The 18068-nt window shown below is 44.6% G+C and overlaps 1 protein-coding gene across 7 annotated transcripts in view; it reads left to right on the top strand.

Annotated features, from left to right (window-relative positions):
- The window catches only part of RBM33 (RNA binding motif protein 33), a 129900-nt gene that overhangs the window by 5106 nt on the left and 106726 nt on the right, over positions 1–18068 (top strand). For all 7 annotated transcript variants that reach the window (XM_046021403.1, XM_046021402.1, XM_046021401.1 and 4 more), the window contains exon 2: positions 13290–13368. In XM_046021403.1, the coding sequence (XP_045877359.1) occupies positions 13290–13368 (79 nt within the window). The remainder of the gene's footprint in view (positions 1–13289; positions 13369–18068) is intronic.

The raw sequence follows: 18068 nt of genomic DNA, 5'->3' as shown, positions 1-18068 counted from the left end.
AGCTGCATGCTCTTCTGACATAGAGGTCAGTTTTAATAAATTTTTCTGGAAAAGCAATTTTTTATGTTTATATTTTTGAATTAATGCAGGGTTCAACACTACCATTTCTGGTGTGTTAAAGGTAAATTTTTTGAGGCTCGTGTATGTGAACAAATTCTTTATTCTTATACTTGATTGATGAATTTGGTTGGGCCTAGAATTCTAGACTTGGATTCATTTTCCTTATATTTTTGGTGCTGGTGCTGTATTGTTTTTCTGGCTTCCAGTTCTGCTCTTGAAAAGTCTGATGGCATTCTGATTTCTTTGTATGTGACCTTTTTCTTTCCCTGGAGGATTTTTTTTTTTTTTAATATTTTATTTATTTGTCAGAGATAAGGAGAGAGAGAGAGAGAGCACACAGGCAGGCAGAGGTGGAGAGAGAAGCAGGCTCCCTGCCGAGCAAGGAGACCATGCGGGACTCGATCCCAGGACTCTGGGATCATGACCCGAGCTGAAGGCAGCGGCTTGACCCACTGAGCCGCCCAGGCTTCCCCTTTCCCTGGAGGATTTTAACAATCCTCCTCAGTGTTCTAAATTTCCTTAGCGTGGGTCTTTTTGTTGTGCTTTGCATTTGGTGGACACTTTAGTGTGGAAATACGCATCTTCAGTTCTGGGAGATTTTCTTGTATTTTTCTCCCTTTTATTTTCTCTGTGCACACCTGAAACTCTTATTATTGGTTTCTGATGCTTCACTTACGTACAAAGTGTAAGAATAATGAGACCGTTCGTTAAGATGCTTTTGGGAAGATAGGCAATTTGGTAGTTCCTGGAGGGAAGTAAAAGAATTCCTAACCAGGGGCGCCTGGGTGGCTCAGTGGGTTAAGCCTCTGCCTTTGGCTCGGGTCGTGATCTCGGGGTTCTGGGATCGAGTCCCGCATCGGGCTCTCTGCTCAGCAGGGGCCTGCTTCCCTCTCTCTCTCTCTGCCTGTCTCACTGCCTGCTTGTGATCTCTGTCTGTCAAATAAATAAAATCTTAAAAAAAAAAAAAGAATTCCTAACTGAGTAAGGCTGATGAAGTGCAGCCCTCAGGGCCGCTCCTGGGCCTCCGGCTTCCGCTGCTGGTGCTGCGGTGCTCCAGGCACGCTCCGGCTACCACTCCTACAGTAGGAGGAATTTTGTTCCTCTTTGGCCAAATGCAGTTTATCTTTAGCTGTTTCAGCTATGGCTAAATGTGTCTGCTATTCTTGATCTTTTGGTATTTTCTCCTCTTTCTTGAAAGAAGGTGGAATTCTAATACTTTTCCATAATACCATTTTTTAAATGCTGACAACTAAGTCAAATAAGAAAAGACAGTGTGATTCAAAGAGTATGTGGCCTGTGCGCCACCAGCTTGCAGCCTCTCTCCAGCGGTTCTGTCTGCGCGATGATAGTCCGAGCCGCGAGGGAGTGATCTCCCTACCTAAACCTGGACGACGTCGTGGTTGCCCTGTCGTATTCCGTATTGGAGGTCAGAGGGTATGTTACTGCGGTTGCTTCTGAAATAAATGCAGGAGTGCTGCACTTGGTGTTCGGTAGCCTGAGTTGGTCTGGTCTTGTTGTTGACTGACTTTGGTTAGCCTTGGTTCTCACGTCTGTGAAAGAAGACTTGTGGTTGCATCAACAGAGAAAACCGACGTAAACATGATCGCGGGTTGAAGTCCAAGGAAGCCTCTGTTAAGCTCTTCGGTAGCGCTTGGATTATTGGAGTTCAGTCAGCACAGAAGCCATGCTGTGTGTTTCAAGTTCGAAGCGGTTTTAGTATAGGACTTACAGGCTTATGCAGCCTTGGAAAGGTGGAGATACACGGTTAGGAAAACCTTCTCTGAGAGTCTCGGCCCGGCTGTCAGGAGTTTGCCTGGAAGTCCTGTGACCCTGAAGACTCTTGGGGAAGCTCAGGGGCCTTCTTGGTCTACAGCACTAGTGTTGACTTTTGACCCCTTCGAGTCTCGGGAAGTCACCACTGACTCTCCCAGCTCCTGCAGGCCGGGTGGTGGGGGGGGGGGGGGGAGCAGCATGGTTTTTCTGAGCTCCTCCCAGCTTCCTGACGGCCTCCTGCCTCTGCCTCTCTACCTGAGAACAACTGTAATGATAATTGGGACTCAGACCTCCTGCCAGTGCCTTGCCTCGTGGTCTAACTCAGAACCCCACAAAGGCCCAGGGAAGAAGCATGTTCCTGTATTTCCTCTGTAGCATTGTGGCGAGTATAGTGACCACAGTCAGCACAGCCGATACTTATGTCTGTGGAAGGCAAAAGAGGGGTTGGTGGGGGGACTTTCTCCTTTTCTTGTTTCTTCCCCTGAGTTTCACCTATTTAGCAGCTGATCCTCACCAGTTTTTAGGTTTTACTTTTTTTTATTCTTATTTTTGAAGGTTTCACTTTTTTAAAAGAGGGTCTAGATTCTTGGAAAAAGAAATAGGGCATCATTTCCTCTAAGTCCTGATGGGAACATCTGGTTGGCTGAGCTCAGACCACTTGTCCTCTTCCAGGCTGCCCAGGATGATAGAGAATCAAGGACCTACCTTTTATGGTTTCCGCATTGGGAGACAGAGCCCTGTCTTACTGTGATTGATATCCAGACGCAGGACGGGGAAATCTTGTGTACGGCAGGCATACGGTCAATGTGCAGTACGCTTCCTGGACAGATCACACGGTTCATTTTAGGGAGAACCTGTCCAGGGGCCTGTATCCGTGAGAGATTATTTATAGTTATTTTGGGGGGTGGAGCAGAGGGAGAGAGAGAGAAAGATCTCAAGCAGACTCCACTCCTAGCCCATGAGCCAGATGCAAGTCTTGATCCCACAACCCTGAGATCATGGCTGAAATCAAGAGTCCAAAGCCTAACAGACTGAGCCATCCAGGCACCCTCAGTGAGTGATTGTTAAAACAGTGACTACAGATTTTTTTCCCAAACAACATGGCATAGGGATGCTCTCTGAATATTTTGCTCGGTACTCAATTTGGTAGTTTCACTCTATGGGGCTAATATGCTCACTTTCAAAGGTCTCGAACAGTACCCCGATTGTTTTTTCTAGTTACGGTTTAAATAAAGGGTCTAGATTTACTTGCCTATAAAATACAGAATTTTGACTGTTAGTGATTCAGAATTTCAGTGTATCATACATGAGAATGGTGTTGACGCAAAAAGGAGGCTGAGAACCTTTGGACTAGAGCAAAGATTGGCAAACTTTATGTGTAAAGGGCCAAATAACATTTTAGGTGCTGCAGGTCGTGTGGTTTCTGTTGCAATTACTGTTTGCCTTATACGTTGAAAGCCCCTCTGAATGATATGTTGCTGAAATGGCATACAGTGTTCCAATAAAAGCTTGCTTACAAAACTCGGTAGTAGCCCAGTTTGGACAGAAATAGGTGGCAGACCCGGCTTGCCCTGTGGACTGACCTTTGCTGGCCCTTGGCTAGGTAATTGACTAGAACCCTATTCAAGCCAATGTTCTGTATTGTTTCTAATCCAAGTTTCAGGTTTCTGGAAAAGAGAAAAGAGTGAGAATGCTAAGTAAGAGAGTTGGGTTGTTACAGACCTCTGGTTGCTGTGTAAGTGAAAGGTGTAAGAATTCCAGTAGATACCTGTAATCTTGCTCTCAGGAAAAGTGCTCCCGTATGGAAATGGAATGAATGCTTAGCACCACGCTGGCCTTCCAGGGAGAGTCCGCAGGTGGGAGCATCCACCGTGCCCGTCCTCCAGGCTGATCTTCCCCTTGGTTGTCAGGGTTGCATTGTTCTTGATTCGACCAGACTACGTGGATGTCTTTTGTTCTCTTGGTTCTGCTCATTGTGACAGATGGAAACTACAGCTCTGCAAAAAGGATTTGTCCGTGTTCTAAACGTGAGCAGAAGGGAGGTGACTGGAGGAAATGTAAGAATAATAAAAACGGGCCAAGAATTCCTGTCTTAGTTTATTTCCTAGGATTTCGAGTCATGGTTCTTGCCATCTCCATCTGTATATTCCATATGCCAGGGGAAGAAAATACCCTCTTGCTTTCTGCCTCAGTAGGTGTGGTCTTTGTCCAAGCACAGGTTCATCCATGTTGAGAGTTGTTCTTCCTTCCTTCTGGGGATTCTAGTTGTTTTCTGCTCCCGTGTCTTGCTGCATTACTTAAGAATTTTTTTATTTCTTTGGTGTTAGGAGATGAGATTGCTGTCTTCAGAAAAAGCCTTTTCAACCACAGACTTTTTTCCCCCAAGCTTGCATGAATTTACACCTGGGCTGGGGTTCCTAGCAGTTTTCCCGTTGGGACCTCGCTGCTGGTCGTTTCTCTCCTTTGCTTTGCCCTCTTGTTCGGTCACTTTTCCCTTCCACACAGACACCGGCATATGTTGGGCTTGCTCCTGCATTACACACACACATACACACACACCCACACCCACCCCCCCCCCCATCGTAACTGGTCCCCTTCAAGCATCTGTTCCATATTCGCACGTTGTGGCCAAAGCTTCTTGAGGTCCCTCTCACTTCCTGTTGACCTGTGTGCGGAGAGAAATCATTCAGTAAAATAAACTATAAGGACCAGCAAGACAAACCCATTAGCCTCAGAGCTGGAATTAGCATTTAGCATCTGGTCACATTTGCATCAGGTTTGTCTTTTAAATGAAGGACAGGATTACAGATAAGTTCCCCATTATGCTTTGTGTGATCCCAGAACCCTTCTCCAGAGTCTCACACTACCAGGAATGTGATGTGTTTCTAGTATATATTTCTGTTACTGTCAGTGTCAGGATGTTAAATTAAGAAATGCATCTACCTATATGTACTTGTAACCAATACATAGTATTTATTTCTTGCCACCATGCTTAGTCTGTGCAAATGTCATTTTGTATTTTTGCCAGCGGGTCTTTGGTTTAGACTTGTTAGAGTGAGAATAAAGAGATAAAGGCATGTAGATTTTTGCCAGTTATTGTCAGACACAATTTTGTGTAGGATTTGTGCCATTTTGCACTGCCACCACTAGTCAGAGGGAATGCCTGTGTTCCCACACACATGAGCAGTACACAGTCACATGTTGTAACTCTTTGTCAGAAGTAGGAAATTATTCATAGTTTACCTTAAAATATCTTCTGTTTAAAAAAAGACCTGTTGTGGCGCCTGGATGGCTCGGTGGATTGGGCCGCTGCCTTCGGCTCGGGTCATGATCTCGGGGTCCTGGGATCGAGTCCCGCATCGGGCTCTCTGCTCCGCAGGGAGCCTGCTTCCTCCTCTCTCTCTGCCTGCCTCTCTGCCTACTTGTGATCTCTCTGTCAGATAAATAAATAAAATCTTTAAAAAAAAAATAATTGCATAGTTCCTCTATGTCCCATCGTCTAGTTACAGCAATATGAAATCATGGCCAGTCGGATTTCGTCTGTTTTCCACATTCTCACTCCTTCTATCCCCATAAAACACTAATGCCCCATTCCCCTGTCCCCTGGCACCTACCAGTCTACTTTCTGTCTTTATGATTTCTGCTACTCTTGGGACTTCGTTTAAGAGTACTCATTCGCCGTTCGTCTTTCTGTGAATGCCTTATTTCACGTAGCAGGGTGTTAAGGTCCGTGCGTGTTGTAGCAGGTGTCAGAATTTCCAAGACTAAATAATACCCCATTGTATGGCTAGACCACATTTCATTTATCTGTGTATGCGCCGATGGACACTTTGGTTACTTTCACCTTCTGGTTGTTGTGAAGAGTGCTGCCGTGAGCATGGGTGTATGCATACCTCTGCAAACCTGTGTTTTTAGTTCTTTTTTAAGTATCCCCAGAAGTGGAATTGCCACAGCAGTCATTGGGTTTAGAGCCCATCCTAATCCAGTCTGACCTCATCCTAACAATTATATCTGTAATGATCCTATGTCGAAATAAGGTCACATTGTGAGGTTCTGGTGAACAGGTTCCTGGCACAGATTTTGTAGACTAATGAACGACTCACTGTTGGTGGGGGGTAACCTAGGTAGCTTCAGGATGGGACCAGTTGCCTGAAAAACCAGCCACGTGTTTAATGGGTTACAGTTTTCAGCCTCAACCTCATTTCCTGGGAGGTCGGAGATGGGCTGGAGATCGAGTTCTGTCATCTTTGGTCAGTTTACTGGGCATGCTTATCTAATGCATAGGCCTCCATAAAAATCCCTCAGTGAAGGGATTTGGGACGGCTTCCCCCATGCCTGTGTTGGGAGGGTGGCAGGCCCTTGCCGTGGGGACAGAGGCTTGTGCACTTGGACCCTTCCTAGCTTCATCCTGCTTACATATGGCTCACCATTTTTGTACTTGGTAGCAAACCGTCACAGTATCATGTTAGCCTGGGTTCTGTGAGGGGTTCCTTAAGTTGTTCAATTGAATTATTTAGCCTGGGGGAAGGGTGATTGTGGGAACCCCTGAATTTGTAGTTGGCCCTAGAATTATGGGTAACCGGGGCAGTCCCCTGAGACGGAGCCCTTAATCTCTGTGCTGACTCCGGATTATGAGGGATTAGCAATTACGGGATTATGGGATTGTTCAACATCTGCCTCGTGTCTGAAAATCAGAGACTGTTCAGTCCTGTACGGTCAGCAAGTCAGACTTGCTTTTAGTATTAACAAAGGATGATTGGTGCGTAATAAGACCAATGCAGCGTTTTTAAAACCAAACTCATTGCTTTCTACCCATCCCCAACCCCAAAATAAACCAGCACGTTTATCAGTGAGTTCACATCCCACTAATATTCCATATTCAAAATACCGGTGTTTTCTTTGACTTCTCTTTGATCCTTGTCATTTAGTGGACGTGACTTGGAGTTTCTAAATGGACAGATTCTGGGGCACTTGATTTCCGCTTCGGTCATAGTCTCAGGGTTGTGGGATTGAGCCCTGAATTGGGTTCCACACTCAGTGGGGAGTCTACTTGATTTTCTCTCTCTCTCTCTCTCTCTCTCTCTGTCCCTCCCTATGCTCACGCTTCTCTCTCAGCCTCTCTAAAATGAATACATCTTTAAAAAAACAGATTCTGACTGATCCATTGTCTTCTTTTCCCACCTCTTTACTGTGATGCTAGCCAGGATTTTTTTTTTTTTTGTAATTCTGTGTTGTTCAGACCATTGTTCATCTGTTATTAGTTCAGTCACTGCTGCTTTTCGCTGCTGGGTAATTTTTCTAAACTGCGGTCGTGTTGCATCTTAACTGTAGGTAGGTGTCTCACAGCGGTTCTTCAGTGATACCCCAAGTCTACCTTTTTTTTTTTTTTTTTTAAAAAAAAGATGTTATTTGTTTATTTGACAGGCAGAGATCACAAGTAGGCAGAGAGGCAGGCAGAGAAGTCGGACGGGGGGAGCAGGCTCCCTGCCGAGCAGAGAGCCCGACGCAGGACTCAATCCCAGGACCCTGGGATCATGACCTGAGCCGAAGGCAGAGGCTTTAACCCACTGAGCCACCGAGGCGCCCCTCAAGTCTACCTTTTCAGCATTTATGTTAACTGTTGCTTCTCTCCCTGAATGGCTGTTTCAAACCCGTGAAACTAGTCACAGTCTTCTGGGCTTAGGCGGCACTTTTCACCGTCTCTGCTGTCTTCCCTGTGTGCCCATCTGCTGATCAAAAACCAAGTCATTGCTTAGCCTTTGTCTCTGTTACTGCAGCATCAAGCTTCACTTTCCCCAGCCCCTTTCATGCTGTATGTGTTTTTTGTGGGGGCTTGGAAATTAACCTCAAGATATCTCTTGGGCTGAATAAAGGTTTACTTGAATTTCAGTCATTCCATTGATTTTACTTCTTTTTTCTTTTTCTTTTTTTAAGATAGATATTTAAGTAGGCTGCATGCCCAGCATGGAGCCCAGTGTAGGGCTTGAACTCCTGACCCTGAGATCAAGGCCTGAGCTGAGATCAGGAGTTGTATGGTTAACCGACTGAGCCACTTCTGCTGATAATTTTAAATAGTATGAAACTTCATACTTCATTAAAAATATTGTACAGTCCTGTTTAAGGTTTGTACACTATATGTTCAAATGTGTGCATAGATAAACATTTAAAATGATGTTTGTTTGACGTTATGATTGTTACTTTTTGTTGTTGCTGTTTTTGAGAGCGAGCTCTAGCCAAGGATAGGGGAGAGGGAGAGAGAGACTCTTAAGTAGGCTCTGTGCCCACCACAGAGCCTGATGTGGGGTTTGATATGACCCTGAGATCATGACCTGAGTAGAAATCAGAAGTTGGATACTTAATCAACTGACCCACCCAGGTGTCCTGTTATTTCCGATCAGAGAAGCTTGCGGTGATTTCAGTACCATCTTTGTACCTTTTAGGATTCCAAGAGGTTTTTATAATTGTATATTATTTTAGTAAGGACAGGTTTTTATTCTAAGAAAATAGGTTCTGTAAAAATGTAAGGAAAAAGTACAGAAGACAGTCTGTGATTCCATACAGAGAGATAACTGCCATTAGGGTTTTGCTTATATCCTTCCAGACACACTTACACATACACATTTTGCGTATAAAGAGGCACACTATACTGCCTGGTATTGGGGCTTGTTAGATCATTGTGGACATTTTTCCATGTCAGAAATACAGCAGTTCTAGTGGTAGTTCTTACTGCTGCCTCGTCTATAATTGCGAGACTATATTTTAATTTATCTCTGCTTTGTCGGGTGTTGGCTTGATTTCCACTTTTTCCTGCTGATAAAACATTCCTCAGTGAGCTTCCTTGTCCATATCCTTTATGCTCGCTGATTGGATGACAACAGCTTTCAAGGTCTTTTTAAGGAGTCCCCCAGGAGTGTTTGTGAGGGCTGTTTTCACGAGAGCGCTAAAACCTGACGGTGTGCCTTGTTTACTGTGCGCACACCCGCGTCAGTGTCGCAAAAGCGATGGTGAGTCAGTTTGTTTGCTCAGTGCGACGGAAGGCAGTGACCACAAACTGTCAGAAGCCAGGCCGCACAGAAAAAACAGGTTTGTTTCGGAAGTTCCCCGATGAAGCAGTAAAAGTTACTACTTTCATTAAATCTTGACCCTGAAGTACATGTGAAAAAATAATACTCTTTGGGGCACGCGGGTGGCTCAGTTGGTTAAGCGTCCAACTCTCGATTTCAGCTCAGGTCATGATCTCAGGGTTGTGAGATCAAGCCCTGCTTCTTGGGCTCTGTGCTGGGTGGAGAGGCTCTGTGGAGCCTCCCCCTCCTCTGCCCCTCCCCATCTCCCTCCCTCTTTAAAAAAAAAAAGGTTTATGACAAAATGGGAAATATGCATAAGGTGTTTCTTAGGGAAAGTACTATTCTGATTGAGTTGAGAGCTGACTGTGCTATTTGTTTTTTTTCCCGTAGAACACCAGTTTTACTTGAGAAGACAACTGATGAAATTAGGGTTATTCAGACTGTAGTATTTGGCAGATGTTTTCTTGCAAGTGAAGTGAGCCTGTATTCACGGAAACAGCTGGCAGTATTGATTGCCAATGAGAAAATCCAAGCTTTCGAGCAAAAATTAGCATTTTAGAGAAGTTGTATTTGCTATGGTGAACTTGAAACCGTCCCAATATTTTAAAGATTTTCCTGAAGAGATTGGTGGTGCTTTAAACAAATGTAATTTTTGATATTGAATAAGAAAGGTGTCCACATTTGAAAGAACAGCATAACTCAGTGACCCAGTATTTTTACGATGTTAATGCAGTCTCGTGTTAAAAGATACATTGGGAACGCGAGACATACCACTGCATTTTAACAGGTGAGAGTATGGAGTGTTCATTGATAAGGGTTCAGACGCTGCATTGCAAATAGCCTTTGAAAAGCCCCCGCTTGTTGAGTGTTGGTGTGATATTAAGAACATCGAAATGACCTGAAAACGCTTAATGCTCCTTAACAGCTGCACATATTTTCCGAATCGGATCTCTCCATATACTTCACTCAGAGCAGCTTATTGCAAGAGCTTGAATGCAGAAGCGGGTGTGAAAATCAAGCTGCCTTCTGCAAAGGCATTAAAGACTTTTGCAAAACAAAAATCTTATTTTTTTAAATATAGTTTTCAGTAAGAATATGTTACATTAACATGTAATGGATTTATTGTTTCTTTTACATCAATTTGTGAATAAGATATTTTGAAAATGTCTTGGTTTTAATTTCTGATACAGTAAATTTTGAAACATACAAGTCATGCACATTTTGTTTTTAAATTTAAAAAAATTGAGTATTATCAATAAAATGTTAGGTTTCAAGGTTACACCATAGTAATTTGACAACTCTGTAGCTATACCTGTAAACCTTGTGTTCACGAGTTTAGCTCTCATCTGTCAGCGTACAGTGCTATACAGTATCATTAATTGTATTGGCAGTGCTTCCTGTGTACATTTTAAAAGCATTTTACACTGGCCATTCTCTTTAAAATTGTAAGCAATCTGGTTAGCACCTCCCACTCCCCTCCTCCTTGATTCCCATATATGTTTGTGGGGTTTTTGTCTCTACCTGTTAGACTGTAACCTACACGTGGTGGAAATTTTTATCTTGTACACCCTGTATATTAGGTGTTTAGAACAATGCCAGCATACATTAGGTGCTCAAGTAATTGTTGAATGAAGAATACGGGTTTCGTGACCCGTTTCAGTTCTGCATAGTTTGTGCTTGACTTTCAGTAATCCTTAGTTTGGAATGATTTCATACCCAATTTTCTTGGACATTTTATGGGGATCTCTCCTTTGGAGAAGTATTTAACTGTTTTTACATAATCCAGGTTTCTAATTTTGACGTTTGTGGATTTAACTGCAGGAAGTACTTACATAGCAATATAACAGTTAACTTTTCTTCTGGAGTATCTTCTTTGAGGGATCGTGGTCAACTGGGGGCAGGGATTCCCAGCTCTAGCTCATCACAGTTACTGGGAAGCTTAAAAAAAAAACAAACATGAAAAATAGAGCCCACTGAATCAGATGCAGCGTGGGACCGGGGATTGTATAATTTTAACAAGGTTTCTAGGTGACTGTTAACCTTGGCCGTAAGGGTTTTCTGTGCTGAGCAGAACCGGCTGTGTGGCAGTGTCCCCCCAGGGCGGTTGTGGCCATTAATACCTTCACTGTGAACTGATGTGAAAGAAACCATGAGCAGACCTTTTTTCTTATAAAATGTTGGAGCTTTGTGTTCACGTTGTCAGCTAGGGAATGCTCTGTTTTCATAAAGTATGTGATCTGGGGGAGGAAGGAAAACGAACACAGAAACCTAACAGAAAACCAACCACAGAAACTTCAGTTATTTAATTAATTTATTTATTTTTAAAGATTTTTATTTTTTATTTGAGATGGAGAGCATGAGAGGGAGCACGAGTGCATGAGCGGTGGGGAGGGGGAGAAGGAGAGGGAGAGGGAAAAGCAGGGCTCTTTGTTGAGCAGGGAGCCTGACTTGGGACTTGATCCCAGGACTCTGGGCAGATGGGGGGGGGCAGGGGAGAGTGAGAATCTTAAGCAGGCTTCGTGCCCAGCCTGGAGCCAGATACAGGGCTCCATCTCACAACCCTGAGATCATGACCTGAGGTCATGAGGTGAAACCAAGAGTCAGATGCTCAACCGACTGAGCCCCCTAGGCGTCCCAGCATTTGTAACAGCTGTATATGGAATTTCTGTATTGCATTTCTTCGTTTCGGTACTGTGTACTTGACAGTGGTACATGATGAGGTAGGTCCCCCTAAGCCCCTCCCCTGCTTCAGGGGCCTGGGTTGGAAACTGTGTGGAGGGCAGGAGAGTCTCAGCATGTTGGGGGATGAGTTGGGCAAGGACTCCAGCAGGGCCTCTCTCTTCCTCTTGTGCCCTGCTAGGGCTAGTGGTCCAGGGGGCTCTTCTTCCTTGGAGGCTACGTAGACCGTAAGGTCCACCGCTCAGGTGTTCTGGTCGAATTCACTGTCGTACTCAGAGTGGAGCATGACAACGTGGTCGCTGAGAACAGTGCCAGCTGCGGCACGGAATGGGGAAGAGTGGACGTCACTGTTACAGCTGCAGGAGACAGCCTGGTCCTCAGTGGAGCCCAGGGTGCTCTTGAGGGGCTCTCCAGTGCCTGCTTCACCACCTTCTGGATGTCGTCCTGTCTGGCAGCTTTCTGCAGGCGGTGGTTCGGATCCACGGCTGACACGCTGCGGGAGGAGACATGCAGAGGCACGCCAGTGAGCTGCTCATTCAGCTAGCTCAGGGACGACCTTGGCTGCAGCCTTGGTGGTGCCGGAGGAGGCATGGATGATGCTCCATGCTCTGGGCAGCCCCTCGGCCATGACGCCACAGCTTCCCAGAGGAGCCATCCACGGTCACGGATAGTCTTGGCCAGAGTGGCCAAGCAGCTGGTGGTACAGGAGGCGTTGCCGACAGCCTTGAGGGAGTCGCCGTACTTCTCCTGAGTCACGCCCATCACAAACATGGGGGCTTCAGCGAAGGAGGTAGAGATGATGAGCCTCTCGGCTCCATTCTTTGAGTGAGTGCCAGCCTTCTCCATGTCCCCAGAGGACTTGAGAACCTACCCGGCTCCAGCATCAGCCCGTCTGATGTTGTGGGATCTTGTTCCTGGAAGATGGAGATGGGCTTTCCACTGAACACAGGTTTCCTGTTCTCGGCCTTGATTGTGCCAGTGAATTTGCCGTGGGTGGCCTCCTACTGGAACTTGTAGACCTTCACCGTTGTGTCTCACGTGCAAGCGGCACTGCGTAGCAGTGGCCATCTGTCAAATAGGAAGGAGCAGAGAGCCAGAACTTTTACATTTCAAAATGTTAACGTCAGGAATGCTTATAAGAAAAACGTTGTTTCAGTGCAGATCTTCCTCATCTTACCGAGTTATATCCTGATAAGCCTGCCGTAACTTGAAAATGCTGTAATTCAAACGTGTGGACCTAACCTGCTTAATATTATATTATAGTTCAGCCTGGCCTCTTTAATGCAAAATCATGTAATGTAGCACAAAGCCTGTTTTATAATAAAGTGTTGCCTGTGTTTTGTAACGTATTGAATATATTGTGCCGGTGTGAATATATTGTACTGAAAGTGACAAACAGAATGGTTGTGTGGGTACCGAGGGTTGTTTGTGTATTGGTTGTTTACCCTCATGATCCCTTGCCTACTGGGAGCTGTAGTGTTGCTGCTCCCTGCCCAGCATTATGAGAAAGAACCGTACTGAGCATTGCCAGCTTGGGGAAAAGACCCACATTGGAAATTCGAAGTATGGTTTTCACTGAATGCGTGTTGCTTTTGCAGCATTGCAAAGTTGAAAATCTTAAGTTAAACCATTGTTAAGTCAGGGGCCGTCAGTATTAGAATATCTGTGTCTGTTTTAATTCAGTAAGACTGACTTATGGCCTCCCTTTCACAGATGACGACTTTGACCAGTTTGATAAGCCCGGCGCAGAGCGGTCTTGGAGAAGAAGAGCCGCCGACGAGGACTGGGACAGGTACGGAACGGCTGGTTCTTGTGGTTTGTGCTGATTTCTCTCACTCTGCTGCTTGACTCTCAGAGATTTTTTTTTTTTTAAATTAAGATTTTATGTTTAAGTAACCTCCACACCCAGTGTGGGGCTCAAACTCAAAACCCGAGGATCGAGTGTCGCTGCTCCACAAACTGAGCCAGCCAGGCGTCCCGGCTCCACAGAGATCTTTCCTGAGGACGGTATACTGGCTCTCTGATGCCTTTCCCCAAGTGGGTCTGTCCCTGCTGCGCTGATGTGAGTGCAGGGGCAGGTCTTCCAGGTAGGAAGGTAAGGCCTTTCTGGTAGGCTCCAGTTCCAGGCCTGTATTGTCTCTAGGGCCCTGGTTGTCCCTTCTGTCTCTGTGTCTGCATGCAGTGGTGGTACTGATTTGGTGGGTCCCCACAGCTGTCATTGCCAGAGTTCTTTTGTTCTGCAGCCTGCCTAATATTTGGCTAGACTTTAAAATTTTTCCCGGTTTTGTATGTGTATAATAGTCTCTCACTGTAATTTAAATTGTTATTTCTCTGATTACTAGTGAAGAGGGAAATGTCTTTAGGGAGACACATGCAGTAAAGGGTTAAAAACATTCCCAGTAGTGATAAATGTCAGTTCTGTATAGTGATTACTGCTGGTGAGGCGCTCTAGTAGGAGTTGGAGGGATGTGTACTGGCAGAAGTACGTGGGGCGTAGTCCAGGTGGTGGGGTTCTCAAGTGAGGATTATTCTTTACACTTTTTTTAAGATTTACTTATTTTAGAGCGCTCGGGGGAGGGGCAGAGGAAGAAGGAGAGAGAGAATCTTCAGCAGGCTCCATGCTCACCGCGGGCCCCACACAGGGCTTGATCTCACGACCCTGAGATCACGACCTTAGCGGAAAGCAAGAGTTGGACACTTAACCGACTGCACCGCCCAGGCGCTCCTACATATTTCTTAAGACTTTAAATACTGTGTTGAAAATGTAAAAAATTACCTTGTGGTTGCAGTCGGAAATTTAATAATAAAGGTAAATAGTTCTGAATAAAGAACAGTGACCTTCTGCAGTAAAAAAAAAGACCTCATTGCCATTTGAAAGCTGTGGTGCCCCAGGAGTTTTACAGAATCATCTACGTTAGGGGGAGAGGAACAAGATGGTCGAGGAGCAGTTGATCTAAATTTCGTCTGGTCCCAAGAATTCAGCGAGTTATCAAACCATTCTGAACACCTACAAACTCAGCAGGAGATAGAAGAAGAGAATAGCAGCAATTCTATGCACAGAAAAGCGACCACTTTGTGGAAGGTAGGAGGTGCTGAGAAGCGAATCCCAAATGACATACACAAGATAGACCGCGGGGGGAGGGACCCTCCATCAGCCAGCACCCAGCAAGCAGTGGAGTGGTGTAGCGCTTGGAGATTGTAGAAGTCTGCTCCAGTGAGGGACGTCACTCCAGTGGCTAAGCAGGGGGTGGAACCCTTGCTGGGACAGGGTGGTCTCAGTCTGTCGGGGTAACAGACCGGGGTGCCTAAGTGTGGCAGAGGTCCCAAGGCTGCAGAAGATGGAGCCGAGGAGGGGGCTCTCAACTCGGGGTTACCTTAAACCATGATCCGAGGCGCAGTCAGGCTACTGTTCTTTAAGCGCAGACCTAACAAGCAGCAGATCTGGGGAGACTCCTCTTCCTCCCCCGGAAGGAGCGGTACAGGGGCACACTGCAGGAATCTGCTGGGTTTGGAGACTCCAAACGGGGCCGTGCGCCAGAGATAGGAACGCTCAGTCACAGGCCGGGTGAGCACAGAGCACGGCCGGAGACCAGGGAGATGGGAGTGATTGACTGCTTTTCGTTGAGGGCTCACTGAAGAGCAGGGCCCTGAGTTCTCGGCTCCTTTGTGGCTGGAGATTGGGAGGCCACCATTTTCATTACCATCCTCGAAAGCTGTACAGAAAGCTTGCAGGGAACCTACCGAAAGCGAACCCGAGCAGATGAATTAGCCTGGCCCCTGGCAAGGGTGGTGTAGTTCACCCTTGCGCAAAGACAGTTGAGAATCACTAAAGTAGGCCCCTCCCCCAGAAGATCAGCAAGAACATCCAGCCAAGACCAAGTTCACTGATCAATGAGAACTGCACAATTGTGGTGCTCGGGGAATACAGCGCATGGAACTCATGGCTTTTCCCCCATGATTTTTTAGCCTTTCAAAGTTAATTTTTAAAATTTTCTTTATTTTTTTCTTTTTCTACTTTTTTTTGAATTTTTCTTCTTTCTTTTTTCAACCAACATCTTACAATTCCTTTTTAAAAATCTTTTTTCTAATCTTCTGTTTCACAGTCATACTCTATCCCTTCATTGTATTTGACCTTGTTTTTCATGTAATATAAGTTTTTCTTTCTTTAAAATTGTGGGAGGCAGTTTCTTCTAACGATCGAAATACAGCCAATATCTAGTAGGTGGCTCTGTTCTGTTCACCAGCCTGATCATATTCTTTTTTTTTCACCCCCCTTCCCTTCCTTTTGCCCCGGTTTTGGGTCTCTTCTAATTTGTATAGTGTATATTTTTCTGGGGACGTTGTTACCCTTTTAGCATTTTGTTCTCTCATTCATCTGTTTTCTGGACAAAATGACAAAATGGAAAAACTCATCTCAAAGAACAAGAGGTAGTACTGACTGCCAGGGCCCTAATCAATATGGGCATGAGTAAGAGGTCAGAAGTAGAGCTCAGAATGATGATCATAAACATACTAGTTGGGCTTGAAAAAGCATCGAAGATACTGGAGAACCCTTTCTGGAGAAATAAAAGAACTAAAATCTAACCAGGTTGAAATCAGAAAGGTTATTAATGAGTTGCTATCGAAAATGGAGGCTCTAACTGCTAGGGTAAATGAGGTAGAAGACAAGACCAGATGATGGAGAGTTAGGAAGCTGAGAAAAAGAGAGATAAACTACCAGTAGATCATGAGGGGAGAATTCAAGAGATAAGGGATACTATAACATGAAACAATAGTAGAATAATTGGGATCCCAAAAGAAGAAAGAGAGGGGCAGAAGGTATATTGGAGCAAATTACAGCAGAGAACTTCCCTAATTTGAGGAAGGAAACAGGCATCAAAATCCAGGAGGCACAGAGAACCTTCACCCCCCAAATTAGTAAAAATAGGTCAGCACCCCGTTGTCTAATAGTAGAGTTTACTGGTCTCAGAGAAAAAGAGAAAATCCTGAAAGCAGCTCCAGACAAGAGGCCTGTAACCTGCAACAGTAGAGATATCTATTAGATTGGCAGCAGAACTATGCAGAGATCTGGCAGGCCAGAGCGGACTGGCATGATATATTCAGAGCACTAAATGAGAAATATATGCAGCCAAGAATACTATATCCAGCTAGGCTGTCATTGAAGATAGAAGGAGAGAGAAAAAATTGCCAGGAGAAACAAAAACTAAAAGAATTTGCTAACACTAAGCCGGCCCTACAGGAAATAATTGAAAGGGATCTATTAAGCAAAGAGGGAGCCTAAAACTACCATAAACCAGGAAGGAACAAACACGGTATAAAGTAATAGTCACCTTACAGGCAATACAACGTCACTAAATTCGTGTCTTTCAATAGTTACCCTGAGTGGAAATGGGCTAAATGCCCCAATCAAATGACACAGAGTATCAGATTGGATAAAAAAAACAAGAGCCATCGATAGGCTGTCTGCAAGAGACTCATTTTAGATCCAAAGACACCTGCAGATTTAAAGTCAGGGGGTGGAAAACCATTTACCATGCTAGTGAACGGCAAAAGAAAGCTGGGGTGGCAATCCTTATATCAGAAAAATTAGATTTGAAACCAAGGACTATAGTAATAGATGAGGAAGGACACTATCATACTTAAAGGGTCTTATCTAACAAGAAGATCTAACAGTTTTAAATATCTATGCCCCTAACATGGAGGCAGCCAATTATATAAGTCAATTAATAACAAAATCAAAGAAACACATCGATAATACTACAATAATAGTAGGGTACTTTAACACACCCCTCACCAAAATGGGCAGATCATTTAAGCAAAAGATCAACAAGGAGTAAAGGCTCTAAATGACACACTGGACCCGGTGGACATCACAGATACATTCAGAACATTGTTCCCAAAGAATACACATTCTTCTCTAGTGCACCTGAACATTCTCCAGAATAGATCACATCCTGGGTCACAAATCAGCTCTCAACGGGTACCAGAAGACTGGGATCATTCCCTGCATATTTTCAGACCACAATGCTCTGAAGCTGGAACTCAGTCACAAGAGGAAAGTTGGAAAGAACCCAAATGCATGGAGGCTAAAAGAGCATCCTTCTAAAGAATGTATGGGTCAACCAGGAAATCAAAGAAGAATTAAAAAAATTTGTGGAAACGAATGAAAATGAAAACACAACTGTTCAAAATTTTGGAGGTACAGCAAAGGCGGTCCTAAGATAGCAATACAGGCCTTTCTCAAGAAACAAGAAAGGTCTCAAGTACACAACCTAACCCTACACCTAAAGGAACTGGAGACAGAATAGCAAAGAAAGCCTAAACCTAACAGGAGAAGAGTAATAACGATCAGAGCAGAAATCAATGAAGTAGAAACCAAAAGAACAAATAATGAAACTAGTAGGAGCTGGTTCTTTAAAAGAATTAATAATAATAATAATTAATAACAAGTCTGGCCAGACTTGTTAAAAGGAAAAGAGAAAGGACTCGAAT

This window comes from Meles meles, chromosome 10 (assembly GCF_922984935.1).
Source record: "Meles meles chromosome 10, mMelMel3.1 paternal haplotype, whole genome shotgun sequence".
Lineage (NCBI taxonomy): Eukaryota > Metazoa > Chordata > Mammalia > Carnivora > Mustelidae > Meles > Meles meles.
This window is presented reverse-complemented; position numbering and strand designations above follow the sequence as displayed.